Genomic DNA, 21,766 nt, shown 5'->3' with positions numbered 1-21,766 from the left:
ATTTGCAAGTGGCAATGTTTGCAATGATGTACTGTACAAGAAGGAATTTGAGAATGACTATTTTAGGAATTGAGATGTGTTCAGAGATGGAGAGGACATATGGAAGAGTGGATGTTAAGAATGAGTATTCTTAACATCCACATACTTTTTTAAATGAATTTGAAAAAGTATGGCAAATAAGATGGCAAGAATCTGTTAGAGGATGAGTAACATATAAGTTTTTGCCTAATGTAGAAATTTTGAATAACAGGGTTAATCTCTGGCTGGTTAGTTGGTTGGGTTTTATTGGTGCATTAGCAACTAAGGCTATAATGCACCAAAACCTGTTCATAAAGTAAAATTCCAGTGGCCTAATGGTTAATCTCTGGCAACAAGTTAGATTGTATATGTCGTTTCTGTTGACTGGACACAGACTTGCAAGCAGGTTATGTGAGCTTGGGTTGAGAATTGATGGGGTATGTGGAGAAGTTGAGGAAACATCAGAACATGTAATGTTTCAATGTGATGTTTATGCTGATTTGAGAATGGAGTGAGAGAAGTCTGTGGGTGAAGTGGAACAAAGTAGTCTATGGACCTTGTTTACAGAGAAGTGCCTATTTACTGATTTAAATAATTTTGTATATTCTGTATTTAGGAGGAGGAAGTGCTTGCTAGATAGTAGAACCCACCTTCCAGTGGCAGAGATGGAAACCGGTCCACTGGGATAGGTGGGAGGCTACGATGTGCCTCCAATACCGTATCCATTAGGATCAGGGCTAAGAGGCGAATGTGCTCCTCCTTGAGCTGAGTTGTGTTTATTTTATATAAATTGAGGTTTTTATCACAGCAAAGAATAATACATACTGGGCCATAGCTACAAGCTTCGGCTTGGGTAGTAGCTTGGTTGGGTCTTAAATGAGTCAATGGTGAGCGATATAGGACAATGGTTGAAAATATTTTGATGTCACAGCTACCAGAAGACCACAATATGTGGTTCCAACAAGATGGCGGCAAGGCTCATACCGCTTGAGCTACAATGGACCTCCTAAGCAGCATTTTCCCAATTGAATTATTTCAAAAAATGGTGATGTGAAATGGCCACCTCGCTCACCGGATTTGGCTGCCTCAGACTTTTTTTTTTTCTTTGGGGCTATCCAAGGATAAAGTGTATGCCAATAGTACTCAAACCATAGAGGGCCTAAAAGAGAACATCTGGCATGAGACAGCTGTAATATCTCGTGAAACTCTGAGAAATGCCATGGAAAACGCTGTGAGAAGAGCACATGTTTGCGAACAAGAAGGGGGTAGTCATTTGGCCGATATTATTTTTCACATATGATGCCAAAAATTTCCAAAAATAAAGCTTTCTTTCACCGTTTAGATAGTTCATTAATTACATTTTGTTCTAAAGTTACAGAGAAAACAAACTGTTCAGCTTATTTTGCACCACCCTGTATACTGAGCTTAAATATTTAGATAAATACTAAAATAAGCTTAGTTAAGTGATTAAGGTGCTACTATTCCCTTACTATAATTTATGTCAATTAAGTAAAAACCCTCATAATTATAACAAAGGCTAACCAAATTTCATGAGCTCACAATGCCAGTGACCAAACTAAAAACAATTTACCACACTGTCTATAGAAGTTGTTAACAATATATATATATTTTTTTTTCATGTTTACCCTTTAGTGTAAAAATGTTCAGGCAGAGATATTTGAAATTTTTCTGGGTAAAAAGGTGAGTGCATATAAAAATGACGGTGATTGAAACTTTCAAGTATATCAAGGCATATGCATATGTATGAAGATGTACTGGGGGTTTTAAAATAGTTTCTATTACCAATCTTTCATTAATCTCTGCTTGTAAATAAAAAGAAGTGACCTAGCAAAATTTTCAGAGTGCTCATGGATTAAGTGTAGCACCCTGTTGGGAAATAGAAGTCTATGGGGAAAAACCATTTCAATTAAACACTGTTTCTGTTAATGTCACATTTTTAAAGCATTCTACGATATCAGCTGAAGCTGTATTTTGCCAAGTTTATGCAAAAATATTAATAAGTAAAATATTAGTTCCATTTATTACAAAATCTGGATTGACAACATGCTACTTACATTCAGCTGTTCCTCTCTGAAAAGCATCATTGAGCTGCAGGAAGAGATTTTGACAGGATTTTTCAAAAGCTGGAACAACACTTGCTTGGAAAACATCCCTACACACCACCTGAATCTGTGGTTGCAACAGTGATGCTACAGTCTGTCCCAAATTGTCAATGAGTACCTTAGAAATGACGGATGAAAAAACATGATAAACTTATACGGGTATAATTTTAAAAGTTTTGAAAAACACTTATTATGTACAATGATTTTATTAAATATTAATAAAGTTATGTATGTGTGCATTAAACATTTCCAATTTTCAAAAAAATTATGGGAGGCAATGCTTAATTTATTTTCTACAAGGAAGGACTGCTGTATAAGAGAGTTAATGACCTACATTTGACAAAATAAAATTATAATCCTCCAGTATCAATCATGTACAGTCTGTCTCCAATGTACGCAAGAGATATGTTACAGGACTTCTTACATAAGTCGATTTTCACATAACTCAGGAATGGCTAATAACATATTGCCACTATATCCTTGATAATGCCAAAATTACAAAAAACATATAATATCCTCAGAAGAATGAAGAAAAATAGTTATATATCCTATAACAATTAAAAATTTTTATCTGGGGACAGCGGTGAAGTAGCCGGAGTGGCACAAAAGAAAAGAAAACACAAAAGGAAATAAAAACGCATGTTATTGCACTGCAAAAACTGATATGTATTTTGTATGCTGTGTATAAAAACCAAAGTGAACATATTAAGAAAATTGGTCTAAACCACACAATAAATCAAATTCTGTACACTTCAGGTGAAGAACTGAAGGTAACTTAAAACAAACCTGAAGCATTAATAAGACATTAATCACAGGGTGTTGTAGGCTGAGTAGAGGTCAAGGAGGTAGTACGTGATATGAACTCTTCGACCATCATCTGTTTCGTATGCTTTTTTTTTTCTCTTCATCTATTTCGCGATAAGCAATCTTGAACTTTCCTATTTTCAAGAAAAGTTCGGTCTTTTCATCCAGTCCATCAAACATAGAGAGACCTTCCTGAATTTTACGAAACACTTCTGCCATTTCCTTTAATTTGAACTGCATCTTGGATTGTTCCGATTCCTCAACAGATTCATCAGCTCTCTTACTCCTCAACTCTTTGCACATTCAACTGGGCTATGTCTCCTGTTGTTAAATCTTCACCTCGTTCATTCACAAGCTCGTCTACACCTTTGTCGTCCAGGACCAGCTGCAAATCCTGGGCTAAGTTTACAATTTCTTTGGAAACAGAAGATATCAGCTTATCTTTGTTGAAGCTTTTTTGTTAAGCTTGGAATTTTTTAAAAGATTTTTCCAAGCTCCGCTCATATGGATGATTGAGTCGGAGGACAAAGTGGTTATCAATGGTTACTGCTCTTCATGGGCTAATGTTATTAGTGGAGTCCCTCAGGGATAAGTGCTGGGCCCATTGTTGTTTCCAATAATTATTAATGTTATTGATGAAGGCAATCAGACTTAATGTAACTTTGTGGATGATACAAAGGTCGGCAGGGTAGTTAATCATATGACAAGTTTTCACATCATTCCAGGCTCTTGAAGCATTGCATATTCCATCGATAACACAAAAGGGCTAGAGTAGAGGTTCCCAAATTTTCTTGGTTCACAGTGCCATTAGTGTCTCACTAATTTTTTCACAGCACCAAAAGAAATACCTAACACAGTGGCTTTTGATCTTTTAATAATCCGATTCTCTCTCTGTGTGTGTATGTATGTATGTGTATATATATATATATATATATCTATACAAATATAGACAAAAACATAAAAATCAATATATTTGTGTATATGGTAGGGGAGTTGGGCATGTGCAAACATTTGACTTCAACAGCCTATTCACCAGCATAAACCAAACTAACTTAAAATCCATGCTAAATACAATTTACAACAACCACTTAGATATTGTTGGTTGTAAGTCTGTCTTTTGGAATAACCTAATTAATCTGTGTTTCTAACAATTACATTTTGACAGTAAATCTATCTACTTACAAACAATAGGTACCACCAATGGGTAGCCCTGCTAGCTGCATCTTAGCTGACCTATACTGTTACTGGGCCGAGACAGCCCTGCCTTCAGACATACAGCTTTATAAATACATTGATGACTTGATAATTTTTAACTACCCAACTTTTAAACAGGACTTTGCTGGTTTTTACCCCACAGAACTGACCCTGGATAAAACAAATAATAATGACCTTTCAGACAACTACCTAGACCTAGATATAAAAATTGACAGCCCTCATGCTACTATCAACAAATACAACAAAAGAGAAGCTTTTAGCTTCAAGGTAGTCAAGTCTTACCCATTGGCACTTTAACATTTCTAAAAAAGTTCACGCAAACATAATTCTTTCCCAATGTATAAGAATTGCTACAATATGCAATAGCATCAGCCTATTTTCAGACAACATTGCAATTGTCCAGTCATCCATCCAGGGTAGGGTGCTCATGCTACTATCAACATATACAACAAAAGAGAAGCCTTTAGCTTCAAGGTAGTCAAGTCTTACCCATTGGCACTTTAACATTTCTAAAAAAGTTCACGCAAACATAATTCTTTCCCAATGTATAAGAATTGCTACAATATGCAATAGCATCAGCCTATTTTCAGACAACATTGCAATTGTCCAGTCATCCATCCAGGGGCCATCTGTGGTACAGGCTTGCAACCCCGGACTACCCGAGCACTACTTTATTCACCTTCATTTCAATTACTTTCTGCTGTTCTCTTTACTACATTTTATTTATTTCTCGTGAGCAATTAGGCTGGCCGAAAGCAATATTGAGATGTTAATTGTCTACTATCGCTACTTGTTTCTTCTATTACAAAGTTTAGTGTATTTTCCACACTACTTTGTTAGATTTTGTTTCTCCCTCTGCTGGCTTTTTGCCTCATCTGTTTAATTGCTCACTTCCCCGTCACACGGGTACAGTTCAGGGTTACGATTTCACACCGCCCCCTCACCACATGGGGCAACTTCAATTGACACATATATACACCACAAGTGAACACTCGGTTCTCCTTCAATCAACATTGCCAACAACGTATTCTAGTCCATACATACAGTAAGTTTTCTTGTTTTTTGCCCCATCTCTTAGATATTTTTGAGTTTAAATTTCATGCTTCTCTTTCTACAGGATTTTATTTTTCATTATTATTTTTTTTCCTTCCTTCTGGTCTCTGTGATGTATACGTATACTGTTTACCTATACATCATAACAGAAACAGAGACCTGGACTATTGTTGTGGCTCCTATGATTTTCGTTGTTGACCCTTTTGATGAAGTAGTTAAAGTCCTAGGACCCACAGCTTTTGGTTCTTACAATTATTAATTGCACTTTATTTTTATTTCAGGTAAATGGATTTTTTACTTATAGGTTCTCCCTATCCTTCCATGATTACTACACCTTATAGCCCAACTCCCCAACCATATACACAAATATATTGATTTTTACCTTTCTGTCTATTATTCATTATGGTTGCTGGTCCTTTCTGCGTTAACCATAGTTCTCGGATCTATAACCTGTCTTACAAACATTTTATAAATTTTGCATAAACTCTTATAGCTCTCTCTCTGGTTTTATAAGCCTTTTGTAATTTCATTGCATCTTTATCTTTACACACACACACACACACACACACACACACTGAGTGATCACTGAATTATGACCAACTACCTAATACTTCGTAGGTCCTCCTTTTGTCACCAGTACAGCAGCTATCCAACCTGGCATTGATTCAACAAGATGTCAATGAGTGTTCAGGAGGTATGGCCAACCATTACCCACAGCTTGGTTGGCCATACCTCCTGTCAGGAGTGTTCAGGAGGTATGGCCAACCAAGCTGTGGGTAATGCTGTCAGTAATGCAGGTATGGAGGTGATCGGTGTATCCAGATGCCTGATATGCCTTTCCATAGTGTCCCAAAAGTGTTCTAGGATTGATATCGGTGGAGTTCAGAGGCCAATTGATATGTTGGAAGTCAGAACTGTGTTCCTCAAACCATTCCTACAACAAGTGCCCGACGGCTCAGCACACTGTCGTCTTGGAAGACACCATCTCCAATCGGGAAAAGGTGTAAAATAGCAGGGTGTACATGGTCAGCAAGCAGTTAACGATAGCGGAGACCACTGATACGTTGTTCCACATGCACCAGGGGTCCAAGTTCCTGCCAGTGAGACATGCCCCACACCATACAACCGCCTCCACTGGCCTGCACTTTTGATACAATGCATGATGGATCAAGTGCCTTGTGTTGTTGACGCCAAATCCGTACATGAACATCCACGTTGCGGAGTAAATAACGTGACTCATCCGACCAGCACACCTTCTTCCAGTCTTCTAATGTCCAACTTGCATGCTTTTTGCACCAGGCGAGTCTTTTATGCTGATGAACCTTGGTTAGGAGAGGATGCCGTATGGGTCATCTGCTGGTATAGCGCATATGTGCGACGCATGGTCATGCTAGATATTGTTCTGGGTTGACCATGTTATATTGGGTAGTCAACTCTTCAATAGTGCCGCGCCTGTTCAAGTCGTCGGATCCGGCACTCACCTTTAACATCAACCTTTCGCTGACCTTTGCAGTTTTGCCATCGGGTCGTTGTTTGACTATTTTGACTCCAGTCCTGGTACACTTTTTCAAACAGCTGAACTGGTGGGGTGTTCGAGAGCTGCCGTAGTTAAAGGTCAGATTGTGGGTGCTTGACGAGCTGGTGCCTGCCTCGATTTCCCAAAGTCCGATAAATCCTTCCTTTTACCCACCATGCTGGGAATTTTACTACCTACTGAACCAATGACACCTTATCTGTGCTACGTAAGTTAACTAATTCCGCACTCTCGTACCTCACGTGGTCAACGGGCCGCATTCAGTTTTCATAGGGGTGGTCATAATTCAGTGGTCACTCAGTGTATATATATATATATATATATATATAATCAGTTCTGCTATAATGCAGTACGTGTTCCTAAAAATCTCCGGGTTATGGCATTTTGCACATTAAAAACAACAGGGCTTATGGGAAAAACAGGGAGAGAGGCAGAGCATTAAAAAAAAAAAAAAAAAAAACATGTTCAGTGTGGTCAGTAAAACACTAAAAAAAGTAAGAAACCCAATAAAATTGCTAACACAGGTTTAAACATCTTAAATTTCTAATAAATAAATAAATATTACTGTAAATATAGTACTGTAATATATACATACTAATTAATATTTCTGTTCACTGACTTTTTTTTTGGGATTGTAAAATTTAAAACAGTAAAAAAGATAAGCAATCAATAACAACGAGCACGGCATGCACAAATTGCACAAGTGAGATACGCAGTAACACATTAAAAATAGGAAGCTTAAAAAATAGGAACGAAGAGAAGATTCTGAAAATTTATTTATGTTTTTTATATGATCGAAGATTTCATGAAAGGGGAAACACATTTCACCATAATAAAGTAAAAACCCACAGTCCAGCTATCGGTATTATCGCAAATGCAATAAGATCAAATTTACTACCCATTTATAATTAGGTTGCACTAACAGAAAAGCCCAATAAACTGGGAACTGCCAACTGTTTTATTGTTTTATGGTAGTGACCTCCAGAAATGTACTCCTCTTCTCAAGCCTCACGAAATTTCTGTTCGAACTGAAAAATGTGAGCTTCTGAAAACATGACATGGCCTACAAGATCCTGTGAATACAGGCAGTTCCCGCTTTACGAGTTGCCAGATTTAAGTCCCCCCCCCCAAAGTATCAAGTATCAACAAAATTGAAAACATGAACATTAATTGAAAAAAAAAAATCAATGTTAAACATTCATAAATACTGCATTTCAAACCACGCGTGTAGCTATACAATACAGTGTACCCAGCTTTACGATATTAATCTGTTCCAAAGACACCATCGTATCGTGAAAATATCGTAATGTGAACACAATAACACATTGTTTTTTGGTAATCGTTCCATGACCTTGGAAGTTGACATTTTCGCTATATAACTTTCTACAACAGTGGTTTTCAACCAGGGTGCTGCAACAACATTCCAGGGGTGCCACATAATTTAGGTTTAAGTTACTTAAACTTATTATTATTTTTTAATTTATATATTTATATGTTTATTTCATTATAAAAAGGTGTACAGTATCTTTTTAATTTTGTGGTCATCTATAATTGTTGTTTACTTAGTACCTCTATATAAAGAATAAAATTATATACTGTACATATATAATTTGTATTATGAAATGTAATTTTTATAATTATATTATTGTAATAAATATCATATAACATTTATATATTTAATATTATATATATATATATATATATATATATATATATATATATACAGCAGGCCACCGTTATAACGCGGATCGCTTTATGCTGATTCGCTATAACACTGTTCTTATAGTATAACCCCTATCTGACTATAACGCTGTCACAGATCAGTATAATGCTCTTTTACAGATTGCATTTTTGGCATATTTTAACGAAATCATTTCATTTGATGGAGTCAATAGCTTGAAAATGAATAGCAAAACAGCATTAAAATGTTTCCCACGCTCAGTGAAATTTTCTCGTACGTTAATTTAATGCAGTACAGTGACTTGTTATGTAGTTCCGAGATCAACATTTTAAAAAATTATCAAGTATATTGCTTGTGATATTTGCGTTATATGCATTTATCCAAAGACTAATCATCACTCAGTACAGTAGACGTCGTGTGTAAGGGACAGTTTACTCGAACATTGTATCATACTTAATGCAACCAATGCAGTTACATTTTCGAATAGTTAATAATGGCGGATAAGAATGAAAAAGCAACAACGTCTGGACGCAGTACGAAGACAACAAATGTAAGAAAAAGACTGAATTTGAAAATTAAATTAAACATTTTGAAGCAAATTGATTCCGGTCAACGACAAGCGGATGTGTGCCATAATTTACGACTTGCAAGTTTAACTGTAAGAACAATTATATAAAAAAAATAAAAAATTAATTTTAGCAGTGGGAAAGATAGCTGTTCCACTGCAAGCAACTAGGGCTAGCCGACTATTAGGATTGAAATGGAAAGACTTTAACTAATTTTATTGAAGATAATATCCAATGCAGAATTCAGTTAAGTTAAATATTATAAGCGAGAGAGAGAGATTAGCCAATATGATGATCTGAAGAAAACTCACCTAAAAAAAAAAAAAAAAAAAAATGTGGAACCATTTAAAACTGGTAAGGGCTGGTTGAACAGATTTAAATCTAGGGAGAAGCCACAAGTGCAGATCAAGGAACTTGTTAAAATTATTGAAGAGGGGTATTGTGTGTTATACTTCTCAACAAGTTTCATATTGAAAGAAGAAAAAAACATGCCAGGTTTTAAAGCGGTGAAGGATCGGGTGACTTTATTGTGGGGTGGTAACGCTGCGGGGGATTTAAAATTAATACCCCTTTTAGTTTATTTGGAAGAGGGCCAAAGTTCAACCCAAAATCGACACATTTTTCATGATTAAATTCATCAATTCAATCAATTTAGATCAATTAAATTCATGATTTTAATTGGAATTTTAAGTTTAATTTTGATACATAAGTAGTTACCACATAATTATATACGTATGCAATGCAGAATATTTTATATGTACAAATATTTGAATATTTTGACCGACATTTGTGCATCTTTTCACTACCATTTATTATTGATTAGGAAATATCCTATGGCACCGACCGCAACTCACAAATACATATGTTACCTTATGGGAATGCGGCGCTCGCTTAGTGCGGATTCACTTAGCGCTCTGTTTTTCTGGAACGAATTATCAGCGTTAAGCGGGGGTCACCTGTATATAATATTAAAACGGGTTGCCGTTATTAAAAAGAGGTTGAAAACCACTGCTCTACAAGGTCATTTTTATAGTGCAAATTGTATTAGCTACCAATTCAAATCACTAAAATATATTACACTTTCATCATTATCATATGTTCCGTTATAAGAACCAATTTTGAATGCCTTTGTGACATTTTACTAAAGCACATTTCTGGAGGTCACGACCATAAAACAATAAAAACAATTTGCAATTATAAACCGGTAGTAAACTCGATGTTATTGCATTTGCGAAAATACCGATAGTTGGGATTGTGTGATTTTTTTGTTATTATGGTGAAATGTGTTTCCCCTTTACTGAAATCTTCAATCGTAAAAAAACATATATAAATTTTCAAAATCTTCTCTTCGTTCCTTTTTTTTAAGCTTTGTAAATTTGTTACTCAGCACAAATCGTGTTAGTTGCAATTTGTGCGTTCCGTTAAAAATGCTTATGCATTTTTAACGGAACGCCTTGTGCAACAAACCAACAAGTACCGAGCCAATAATAAGTGATCAATGAGTGTTCATTTAGTTGAAGAATAAACATCCTTTAAAATTTGTAAGTCATAAATAATTTCTTTATTATTATAATTTGCTTGATTTTACAGGCTATGTTTTAATTTCTTTGGATAAATCAATCACTGTTTAAAGATAAACTAATTAACTAACTAATTTCATTGTTGAGAACGTAACCCCTTTTTTAACATTATGTTTATGGGATTTATTTCCCGCTTTATGAGCGCACGCTACGAACGAATTAACTTGTAAAGTCGAGAACTACCTGTACAGTGAATGACAACAGTGTGTCTCCAACCAATACAACTACAGAAAATGGGAAATAAAGCTGTCACACATTTGCCATTTTTTAAGCTTCATAAACTTGTATATATTGCTGAGCAGGTAGCTGTGTTCAGCTTGGTGCCAGGTTTTACATTCACCTGGTGTTACTTGCAGACGAAATCGCACATGAGCTAATGCAAAAATCATGTTATACCTGTATTGTTCCCTAATATGTCAGTCGCATTGGAGCAAATTCGCATTGCCAAAATGCAAGTAATAGCAGAACTGACTGTATACATACTATATTTTGATATTTTATATATATAAATATTAAAAAAATACATGTTATATGATAGTTATTATAATAATATAATTATAAACAAAATTAGAATTCATAATACAAATTACACATACTTATACAATAATTATATAATAATTTTATTCTTTATATAAAGGTCGTAAATAAACATCAATTATAGATCACCACAAAATTAAAAAGACACGGTACAATGGATCACCACAAAATTGAAGAGATACGGTACAATGGATACCATACACCTTTTTATAATGAAAATATATAAATTTCAAAAAAAAAAAAAATAATAATAATAAATAAATAAATAAATAAATAAAATAAATAACTTTAAGTAACTTAAACTCAAATTAATGCCACCCCTAGAATGTTGTTGCGGCACCCTGGTTGAAAGCCACTGGGCTAAAGTGAACTCTCCAAAGAAATAGTAGATGGGACACAGTCCATGTGGTTGAACATTGTGGGGATTTCTCTGAAGTGCTTTGAAATAGTTCACCTGTCTAAAAACACATGTTGAATATTTCTTCAGAATTTTTAAAGCAGAAATTGAAATGCTAACTCTAGTTATTTAACTAGATTCTAGTTACACAGCAGGTTATTATCTAATATAGTTTGTATGGGAATGAAAATAAAAACATATGCTTATTGTTCCTCAATTCGACTTCACTCTTGAAAATTATACAGAAAGTATCATTACGATTTTACCAAAAAAAATTAGGTAAGTCCGAAGGTATGTAACTTGGGTTTACGTAAGTCGGGGACTAATTGTATAGCGAAATTAATTATTTTGTAAGCAAACAGGGAGGGTGAAGAAACAGAATTTGAATTCATATAATTAAAAAAGTTCCTGAGGTACAAGCAGAGTTCAAATTCTGATCACATCATGTTAATGAACCATCTCACTTATTTTGTATTATGCAGTCATTTTGATATACCCTTCTACATGTACAGACTTGGACTATTGATATTCTATTATGAGTACCAGCATCCCTTTATCAAAAATTTCTTTAAGATGGGTTTGCAAACTATAATGCAAACCTGTGGCTGCCATGTTGCAGTTGAACTTCTGCCCTCACAAAAATTGCTTTAATGATCAGAAGAGGTGATAATTTGGGAGAGACATTTAGAACACAGGGAAGGGAGGTGGGGTGAATAATTCAGAAGTTTCCAATCTAAAGTGCTACAGTCTACAAAGGCAATACATCATCACAATCGTGAAGAAGAATAATAATATGTTTTGATTTTTTCAGGATGCTTTTTCCTCAATGCTGCTTTTACCATCATTGTCAGGAGATAAAAACTATACTAGGGCATTTATTATTACAGAATATCCCAAAAATCTGGACAGGTTAACCTGTCAGAATCCAGAACCCAAAATCTTACCAGATTCATGTCATCCATGCTATCCCATTTGTTTTCAGGTATGTCGTGATAAGGACACTGAATTGGGCCAGAAATGAAAGAGACTGTTATTTATTTCATTCCTCTTTTGATTTGTATAATTCATGTGATAAGGTGAAATTTTCCTAATGTGCAGTACGACAATTTGATAATTGTCATACCTATTTGATAATATTTTACCTTCTTTTAACGGGATGGAAAGAATTGTAGGAAAAGTGGTGGAGGGAGGGGTAATTTTAGAATATGGCTATAATCAACAGTTTGCCATGATCATGCTATTATCCATCAAGCAAAATTTGTTTTGTAGTTTTTTTTTTTTTTTTTTTTAAATTCTGGAAATGAATGCAAAATTCAAATTGTGGGGAGGAGGAATGAAAGAATCAGAATGCAAAGAATATAGCCCAGGGATGATATCCTCCCTGAATTTAGAAAAAAAAAAAAAAATAGATTTACTAAATGAATTGAAGAGCAACTCCTCTAATTCACATTATCTATATAGTTAAACACTGCCTTCCCTTGTCAATCTCAATATTAAAGACTAATGGGAGAAAAGTATAGGGATATGGCAAAAATATCATGTAGATAGTGAACTTATTATAGCACAAACTTTCCTGTAAGTGTTTATATGCAATAAGTGAAATCTCACTGATTGCAGTCCACTTCAGATTTATGGTACATCCTCATTAATTTGATATTGTATTGTCTGAAATATGATGTATTTCTACTGTTTCCAAAAACAATATATATTTTATACAGTGAAACTTCTCCTAACGGACACCTCTCGTTAACGGAAATCTCTCTACAACGGACATTTTCAAATTCCCCAACTCACCTCCATTGGTTTTAACGTGTTTTCAGCTTCTGTCTAGCGGACATTCTCTGTAACGGACGCAGAGAGGCAATCTGCACTGTTTCGTTTAGATTAGCACTTAATTTTTTGATCTCCCCATAACAGACAGCAGGCGAGCTCACGGCCCTTTTTCTAGGAACTTTTCTTCCACGTATTGCCTCAGTCGTGTGTTTATTTCCTATTTCCGATTCTCTGAATTTTATCAAGGTTTACGTCGTGGTTCTAAACCCTTTTTCAAGAATTTTAAGGCATGTGTAAAACTTCTGATGAATTCGGTGTGTGCAGGGAGGGGATATGGTCGGCCTTTCATCTTTTCAGTTTCAGTTTTCAGTTTTGTTCAGTGTCATGTGAAGTGCACAATGTCTTCTCGTAAACAGTTAACTTTAAAAGATAAAGTCAAACTCTTTAATGCGTATGATCGGCAAAAAAATAGTGTTCGCAATCTCACTGCAAAATTCAAAATCGGGAAGACGCAGGTAGGCGATATCCTAAAGAAAAAAAATGAACTGCTCAAACAATTTTGGCAACACGGAAATGATCAGGTTCAAAAATCATTCCCGAAAACTGCTGGACTTCAAATTGACAATGTTACATATGAGTGGTTTTGTCGCGAACGTGCTAAAAAAATTCCCATTAATGGGACTATTAGGGAAAAGGCTTTGGAGGTTGCGAAATCTATGGGAGTAAATGAATTCAAAGCTTCTGTGGGATGGCTAGACAAGTTCAAAACTCGGCATAAAATTTCTTGGAAAACCGTAAGTGGTGAAGGTGGATCTGTTGATACTGGGGTTGTAACAGAGTGGACTGTCAAATTGGAAGATTTATGTCGTGATTTTGAAGCTAAGGATATTCACAACTGTGACGAAACAGAGTTGTTTTTTAAAGCTCTTCCTGAAAAAACAATGAGTCTAAAAAACGAAAAGTGGCAGGGCGGAAAAATTTCTAAGGAACGCTTGACTGTACTATTGTGTACAAATATGCTGGGAGACTTTGAACAACCTCTTGTTATAGGAAAACCACAAATTCCTCGTTGTTTCAAGGGCATAAAGTTGAATCTTTTGAATGTTGACTGGAAGTCTAATAAAAAAGCGTGGATGACACGAGATATCATGAGCAAATGGATAAGTCACTTTAACCAAAACATGATTCGTCAAAACAGAAAAATTATTCTTTCCATGGATAATGCTGCATCTCACCCACACATTGAATTGTCCAACATTCAAATCGTTTTTCTGCTAACAAACACATCTGCAGAGTGTCAGCCCTTGGATAAAGGGATAATAAAACATTTTAAACTTCACTATAGAAAACGTGTTTTAAGACATCTCATTGCAAACATGAACGATGTAACATGTGCGAGTGACCTTGCAAAGAAAATCAGCATCCTAGATGCGATTCAATGGATTTCCTCTTCAGCAAACGCAATTAGAAAAACTGTCGTGAACTATTTTGTAAAGTCTGGCTTCTCAAATGCAAAAATTGAAGTTGTGAACAGCAATGTGGAACACCAAGAACTTCAACATCTATTGATAATGTACGATACTTCCGCTACAAGTGACCCTGGCTACAAAGATATAGACTCGAACCTCACTGCAGAAGATGGTGCTCTAGATATCAATGACATTATCATCGATATTTTTCAAGAAGTTCCTCATGAGGATGAAGAAATGGAAGGAGGTCATTCTGTCGAAGAACATATTAATGACGAACCACCGATGAAAATAGAAAAAACGCTCATACAAATCAATCGTTTAAAAATGTTTTTCGCCGCTGAAGAAGATACTGAAGGACTTTTGATGGTTTCTTCACTCCAAACAAATGTTAAAAACAAAATTATCAGCCGGAAGAAGGTGCAGAAGAAAATAAGTGATTACTGTATGTATTTTTCTTAAGATAAAGTCATAATATGCATAGCACAATTGTATGTATATTATTTACAAAAATATTGTGCAAAATCTGTATATAATTTAATTTAATTTTACGTTAAACGTTATACGTCATACGTCTCTTGTTTATGTAATTGTATATTATTTACAAAAATATTGTTCAAAATCTGTATATATTTTAATTTAATTTTACATTAAACGTTTAACGATTTTTCTTTCGTTCTTTTTTTTTTTTTTTTCTCCCTCAGACTTCTTGTTAGCGGACACTTCTCTCTAACGGACACATTTTCGTTCCCCATGGCTGTCCGTTAAAGGGAAGTTTCACTGTATACATTTTAGTAACGATTATTCAAAATATGCCTGCAATGAAATTTGAAATCTGAATTGAGTCCACAAGTTGTGAATAACTTGTCTAATTCGAAAATATTGACAAACATCGTTATAATGAAACTGAATAAATCTATGCCATTCTTTCATTAACTTCACATAATTTTGCAGGTTGCATGCTTATTCAATAAATGAAGTTTCCTTCTATTTACTGAGGAGTGTTATTATTGCATTCAAATAAATGTGTAAATTACTGAATGGAACTAAATTTTATCTGCTGTTATAGCTTGTTCTTTCACTACAACTGCTATGGTTACAATAATACCTCTACTAACAATAATAACTACTGTGGCTACTAAAATACCCCAGTGACCTCTGGAAGTGTATTTCTGGGGATTATTATGCAAATTTCTAGCAGGTGGAGTTGGTTTTTCCTTCCACATTATTGCTGTACTTTGTGACATCTTTTTGCAGTCCATCTCAGAAACAGCACAGAAGGATATTGTTGTTTGTTGTTTATTATTTGGTTTTTAAGAGCATTAGCAACTAAGGCCATATTGCTCCAGGATATGCAGTGGTCATTCCCTGACCTTTCCGCATCCTCCGTATTTGGTGGTGACGGGCCCTAACCCCGGTCTAATCAAGAAGCATGTGCTACGAACTGCTGCCCCTTCCGACGTGGCTATGGAGGCACTATACAAAAGGATACGTGACTTTCAACTTTTGTTCCTGTAAGGTGAGGATCTCCAATAAGACCCAGGTCAGAGTGGGACAAGTCCCTTTGTATTTGTTTCCTTCAGGATAACCTGGATATCATTATTTGTTTGTCACTTTGTTATTGACATGTGGGTGGACTTGGGGTGATTAAGGTTTAATCCTCTACCTTACAGCATAATGTATAGCCTTGGGTTTCTTTTTGCTCATTTTTATTTTATATTTACAGTTCTCTTGTGTACTTTTTTTATATCTCAGCAGCCCGAAAAGCTAGGTATCAGAGATTACAAGGCCGGCTGGGGATCATCACAGGATAAGCAAATACATGGGTTGTGTTACTAAAAACACAAACATTTGCATGTATACTTGCTTGTACACTAATGCTAGGAGTATAATAAACAAATCTGTTTATTATAAACAGATTTGTTTATAATAAACTGTCATTTCTTGTAAACGCAAAGGCGAATCGTGCATAAGCGAATTCGGTTTGTGTTATATCAGATATCATTCTCCTATTTATAAATCGTGTATGATCGAATTCGTGTGGTGCAAACACGTGTTATACAAGGACTGACTGTATACCAGTAACGCATTTTTATTTACACCTTTCACTGCACGAGGATTAGAGGATCTATAAACTAGCATAGGTTTTATCATATATCTCTTGATTCGTTACAACACATAAGTAACATTACATGATCTTTTGATGCCTTAAAACCAGGTGCAGTTTTCTTTTTATTTTGAAATTAACATTTTGTTGGGCATTTTCCCCCACCAAATACATGTCTCATTGGCATTGAAAACTTGGTGTGGTGTTCTTCAATAATTTTTTGAAATTCCTCTGCATACTTCTTGGCAGCCTCATTATCAGCCAATGCACGTTTCCCTTGAATTCTTATGTTATGTAACGGGAAGTGATTTCTAAATCACTCAAACCAACCTTTACTGGCAACAAACTCTGAGTTAACAGAAAATTCTCCACTTTATTTTAAATGGTTATAAAGTTTTAGTGCCTTTGTTTAATTACATTGCTGTCCAATGGGAATTGTTTTTTACTGCTATCGTCAATTTAAATACTGAGTGCTTTTACCATTTTGTCAATTATTGGCGCTCGGGGATGAATGAAAGATCCTGCAGCAACAGCAGTTCTAATTTTCTGTTCATTTTTCTTTATGGTCCAGATTGTTGCTTCATTTAAATTCAAACTTTTTGTGACATATGATACCTTTCCCCCTTTTTAAGGCTATCCAAAATTTGTATCTTTGATTCTAGAGAAATAAAGTTTCTTTTGAGTGGTGCTTTTTTACTTTCCTAAGCATAATTTAGGGCTGGAATTTAATTCACAACAAATAAATTATTCCAATATGGTTCTTAAGAATAAAGTTTAGTAATGCATATCCGGAAAAATTTATAAATGATTGAATAAAAGCCAAAATAACCTTACAAAAACCTTAAAAGTCACAAACTGCATGCTTCAAAGTCAATTTTTTATGGTCTCAAAAAGGCACAAGCTCAATGGCAGAGAACCCAACATGGGGATTGCCCCCAATATTTTTTTCCTCTTGCATAACAACTAGCAAGTCAACAGTGGGGATTCACCAAAAAGAATGGAAATGTTGAAAAATTACATCCAACATAATAGCAGGGTTTTTTCCCCACATAAAAGCTCAAAAATATCGTGTTATGCTAGGTTTGCCACAAGTCTCTAACCATGTTAGAGCAAAACTGTGTTGTAGAAGTACCGTGTTATACGGGGGTTGCCTGTATATATACAATTTTATTTCACATTCCCAGTAAGACTGCTAGATTCTTCTAGTTTTCTGTAATGGGAATAACGTCTTGTACAATTATTTGTGAAAAAAGTATTTTATTATTATTATAGGGCTGTCCTTTTTTTCCCAGTTCTACAGTTGTGTGATGACAGATGGCCTGCACCCTTGTGGCAGGGATGGAAGATAATCAGTATATTTCCAGGTAATTTTTGCTGGATGGGTTGCTAAGGGGCCAGTCATACAAAACAACACATGTCACTAAACACACACATATAACTGGTTCTGCAGAGATGCTACATCACAGATGCAGATCAATTGTGAGGAAATCTATAGGTAGTCATAACGTAGGATCATCTAGGCAGGAACAAATAAATCACAGCAGGGATTTTTTTAAGGGGAAACAGAAAGAATGCCACTGTATAACTGTTTGAGTGTTGTTTGTTGTTATTTTGGTTTTTAGGAGCATTAGCAACTAAGGCCATATTGCTCCGGGGATATGCGGGGTCATTCCCTGACCTTTCCGCATCCTCCGTATTTGGTGGTGACGGGCTCGAACCCCGGTGTAATCAAGAAGCGTGTGCTACGCACTGCTGCTCCTTCCCACCTGGCTACGGAGGCGCCACTGTTTGAGTGTAATGATGCTAATGGATAGGCAAGTCAAAATGTGAACAAATAATGATAGGACCTCTGTACAATAGGTCCTCTATAAATTGGGCTCGCTGTATCCATTGTATTTTTCTGTAATTTTTCATCCTGCAAAAAAATTTGGAAAGAAATGCCAAACAAAGAACAAGTTCAGACATAATAAAAGAATGAATGGGGGAAAAACAAATTCAAGCAACAAAGAATGGGATAAATTATATAGCTAATAAAATACAATTTTTAATTTAATAAAATGCTAAAAAATTTTGTGATTAAAAAAAAAAACCAAACTGATTCAGATGATGTGCAAGAAAATGAGATTCAATTGAAGGATTAAAAAATATACAAAAATATATAGCTGAGAATCTGTTAATGAGAAAATAAGGTTCGAATGGCGTAAGAGAAATGCTATGTTTATATAGAACTTTGCCGCCACCAGCCAACATCCATTTACTGTCCAACTTCAAACTCACAGAACCAACTTTTCATCTTTCTTCGTTTATTCATTCAACTGCCGTTTTCTGGAACAACCTTCCTTCATTCATAAGTATTTCCTGAAAACGTCTGGGTGAGCACATGAGTGCTATAAGAATGGCAAATTATGCGAAGTCTGCTGTGGCGGAGAATTTTTGGGAGAAGCAGCATCAGATCTCCCCTGAAGCTGCGGTCATTACTGACCGGGCTCATGGGTTCTGGGACCATAACTGGCTTGAGAGCCTGCCCATCGGGGCGGCTAGTGGTAACACCATCAACAGGGATAGGGGTGTCCGTATGCATCCTCCTTGAAGCCGTCGTTCTTGAACGAGATGATTGGTTTTTATTGGCGCGCTCCCGAGCCATTTCAGGTTCCAGTACGCAGGTGGAAAATTCCAACCATATTCCTGTTGAACCATGTGACGAGTGCCGTGAGCCTGCAATTTAAGGACGTTGTCGTACAGCAGAAGCACACTGTTGAGAAAGGAGTCTGTCGTCTCCGAAAGCTACAGTTTTTAGCGCTTTTATTACTATTATATTTTATTATTATTTTAACTTCCATTTCAGTCATATGTTAACTGTCATTTTATATTTATTGTAAATACATCTGTTTTTATCAGTTTTATCTAGTTCATGTATTTTAGTTTGCAGTAAAACTTATATTTTATTTTACTTAACTACTGGTTGGTGTGAAGCATAAATTTTTCAACATGAATTTTCCCAACCTCGTATGCCTGTTTGGAGACACTATAGGTTCTAATACCTCTCATGTTTGGGGTTTTCATTAAAAAAAAAATAGCATTTTCACTTTGCTGTCTTCTTGACAGCTTGTGTTGATACCATATTTCCTACATTTCAAAGATAAATAACAATTTTTCCCATCGTGAAAATTTATTATACCAATATCAGATCAACACAAACTAAAAAATGCAGAGCTACTTCCTCTTTAGGATTTAAATACAAGGAAAATGTACTAGAAAACACCCCAAAACTCATTTGCATGATTCTTGCTTTACTCTTTGTATTTGAAGTAAGTAATAAAAGAGCAACAGAAAATACTGTTATTTGCAAGGGTAAAAACCAACTCATTTTCCCCATCATGAAAAAGTATCATACCAATATCAGATCAGCATAAAATAAAAAAATGCAGAGCTACTTCCTCTTTAGGATTTAAAATATAAGAAAAATGTACTAGAATATACATCCCAAAACCTTCTAGTCTATTTTTTTCTTGCACACTAAACCCACTATTTGCAAGAATAAAAATCAACTCAAGACCACAGGTAATGACTGACTGCATGGTAATGAAAGGAAGTGTAAAGTATGCAATTTACATACTAGAGGAAAAGTTTCATGGAGCATAAACACTAGAAATAAAAGTTTTTGAAAAGTACTCCAGCAAAATACAAAATCAACAAGTTAGCTATGCCTATTGAGATCTTTTTCAACAGCAAATAGTTTTGAACGAAACATTTTCAACAGCAAATAGTTTTGCAGGAAATGTCATGAAATGTAATTTAATGCAAACAAAATCTTAATAAGAACACTGCTTCTTGCAGACATAGAACTTCTGATTTCTTTTAATTCTGATCATGTGTGCACAAGCACATGTGATATATTTGTGTGCTGGGGGGGGGGGGGGTTAAAATAATACTGCAAAAAATATTGTGCAAAACTTACTAATACACATAGCTAATCTAAAAAATTAAATGATATTTGGATTTATTTATATGTATATGCTTGGTAACTTATAAAGGGCTTGACAGTCATAACAATTAAGTCTACTAATTACTATCCTTATTACAAGTCTGAAATAAATAATACACAGACAACATATTACCTTATTTTTTGCAAGACAATGCTGAAAAAAAGCCATGAGTTAGGGTTGAATTTGAAAGTGTCTGCAATTCTGCCCAGACACGATAGGAGGGAGTATATGATGAGAGCCTTGTCGATCAATTCGGCCCTGGAGAGATTGTGCAAGGCTCAAGGGTAGAATATTTCTCAGCCTGGTCTGTGCTTGTTAACAGGAGAGACTGCTTCTACAGGGATGGGATACACTTAAATAGAAAGGATGTAAGAATATTTGCTGATGCTACTGAGGCAGAGTTAGGTGGGCCGGAAACCTGCTAGTTTGGGAGGATACATGGACCAATAGATTAACAGTAGCCGCTGGCAGATGTAAAAGTGATTCTTCCACTACTTCCATTGAAATGCAATTGAGCAGCAGGCTGGAAAGCAAGGAAATGGGAATTTCCAGGACTGCTGGGAGCCATAGTGGAACAAGTAAATACATGGGCTGTGTTAGGGTAACTAAGAGTAGAAACAGGTGCATGTATACTTGCATGTACACCAATGCTAGGAGTATAGTTAATAAATTCGATGAGCTTGAAGTGTCAGTCAAGACATCAAAGGCACATATTGTTGGGATATCAGAAACATGGTGTCACACAGACATAAGAAGTGCAGAACTGGAATTAGGGGAGTACAATGTGTACAGAAAGGATAGACAAAACAGGAGGGGAGGAGGGGTTATGCTGTTAGTTAAGAAACACAAAATCTAAGGAGGCACATCCAATTGATGTTGGTGGACAATGCAATGTTGAGTCTGGTTGGTGTGACATAAACACT

At 35.5% G+C, this 21,766-nt stretch overlaps 1 protein-coding gene across 1 annotated transcript in view; it reads right to left on the bottom strand.

Annotated features, from left to right (window-relative positions):
- The window catches only part of Ge-1 (Enhancer of mRNA-decapping protein 4 homolog Ge-1), a 527,075-nt gene that overhangs the window by 116,466 nt on the left and 388,843 nt on the right, over positions 1 to 21,766 (bottom strand). The window contains exon 22 of the mRNA XM_090372439.1: positions 2,094 to 2,259. Coding sequence (XP_090228565.1) covers positions 2,094 to 2,259 — 166 coding nt within the window. The remainder of the gene's footprint in view (positions 1 to 2,093; positions 2,260 to 21,766) is intronic.

The sequence above is a fragment of the Mastigoproctus giganteus genome, chromosome 4 (genome assembly GCF_048544385.1).
Source record: "Mastigoproctus giganteus isolate SK-2022 chromosome 4, ASM4854438v1, whole genome shotgun sequence".
Classification (NCBI taxonomy): domain Eukaryota; kingdom Metazoa; phylum Arthropoda; class Arachnida; order Uropygi; family Thelyphonidae; genus Mastigoproctus; species Mastigoproctus giganteus.
Note: the sequence above shows the minus strand (reverse complement) of the source record. Positions and strands in the feature narration are given on the sequence as shown.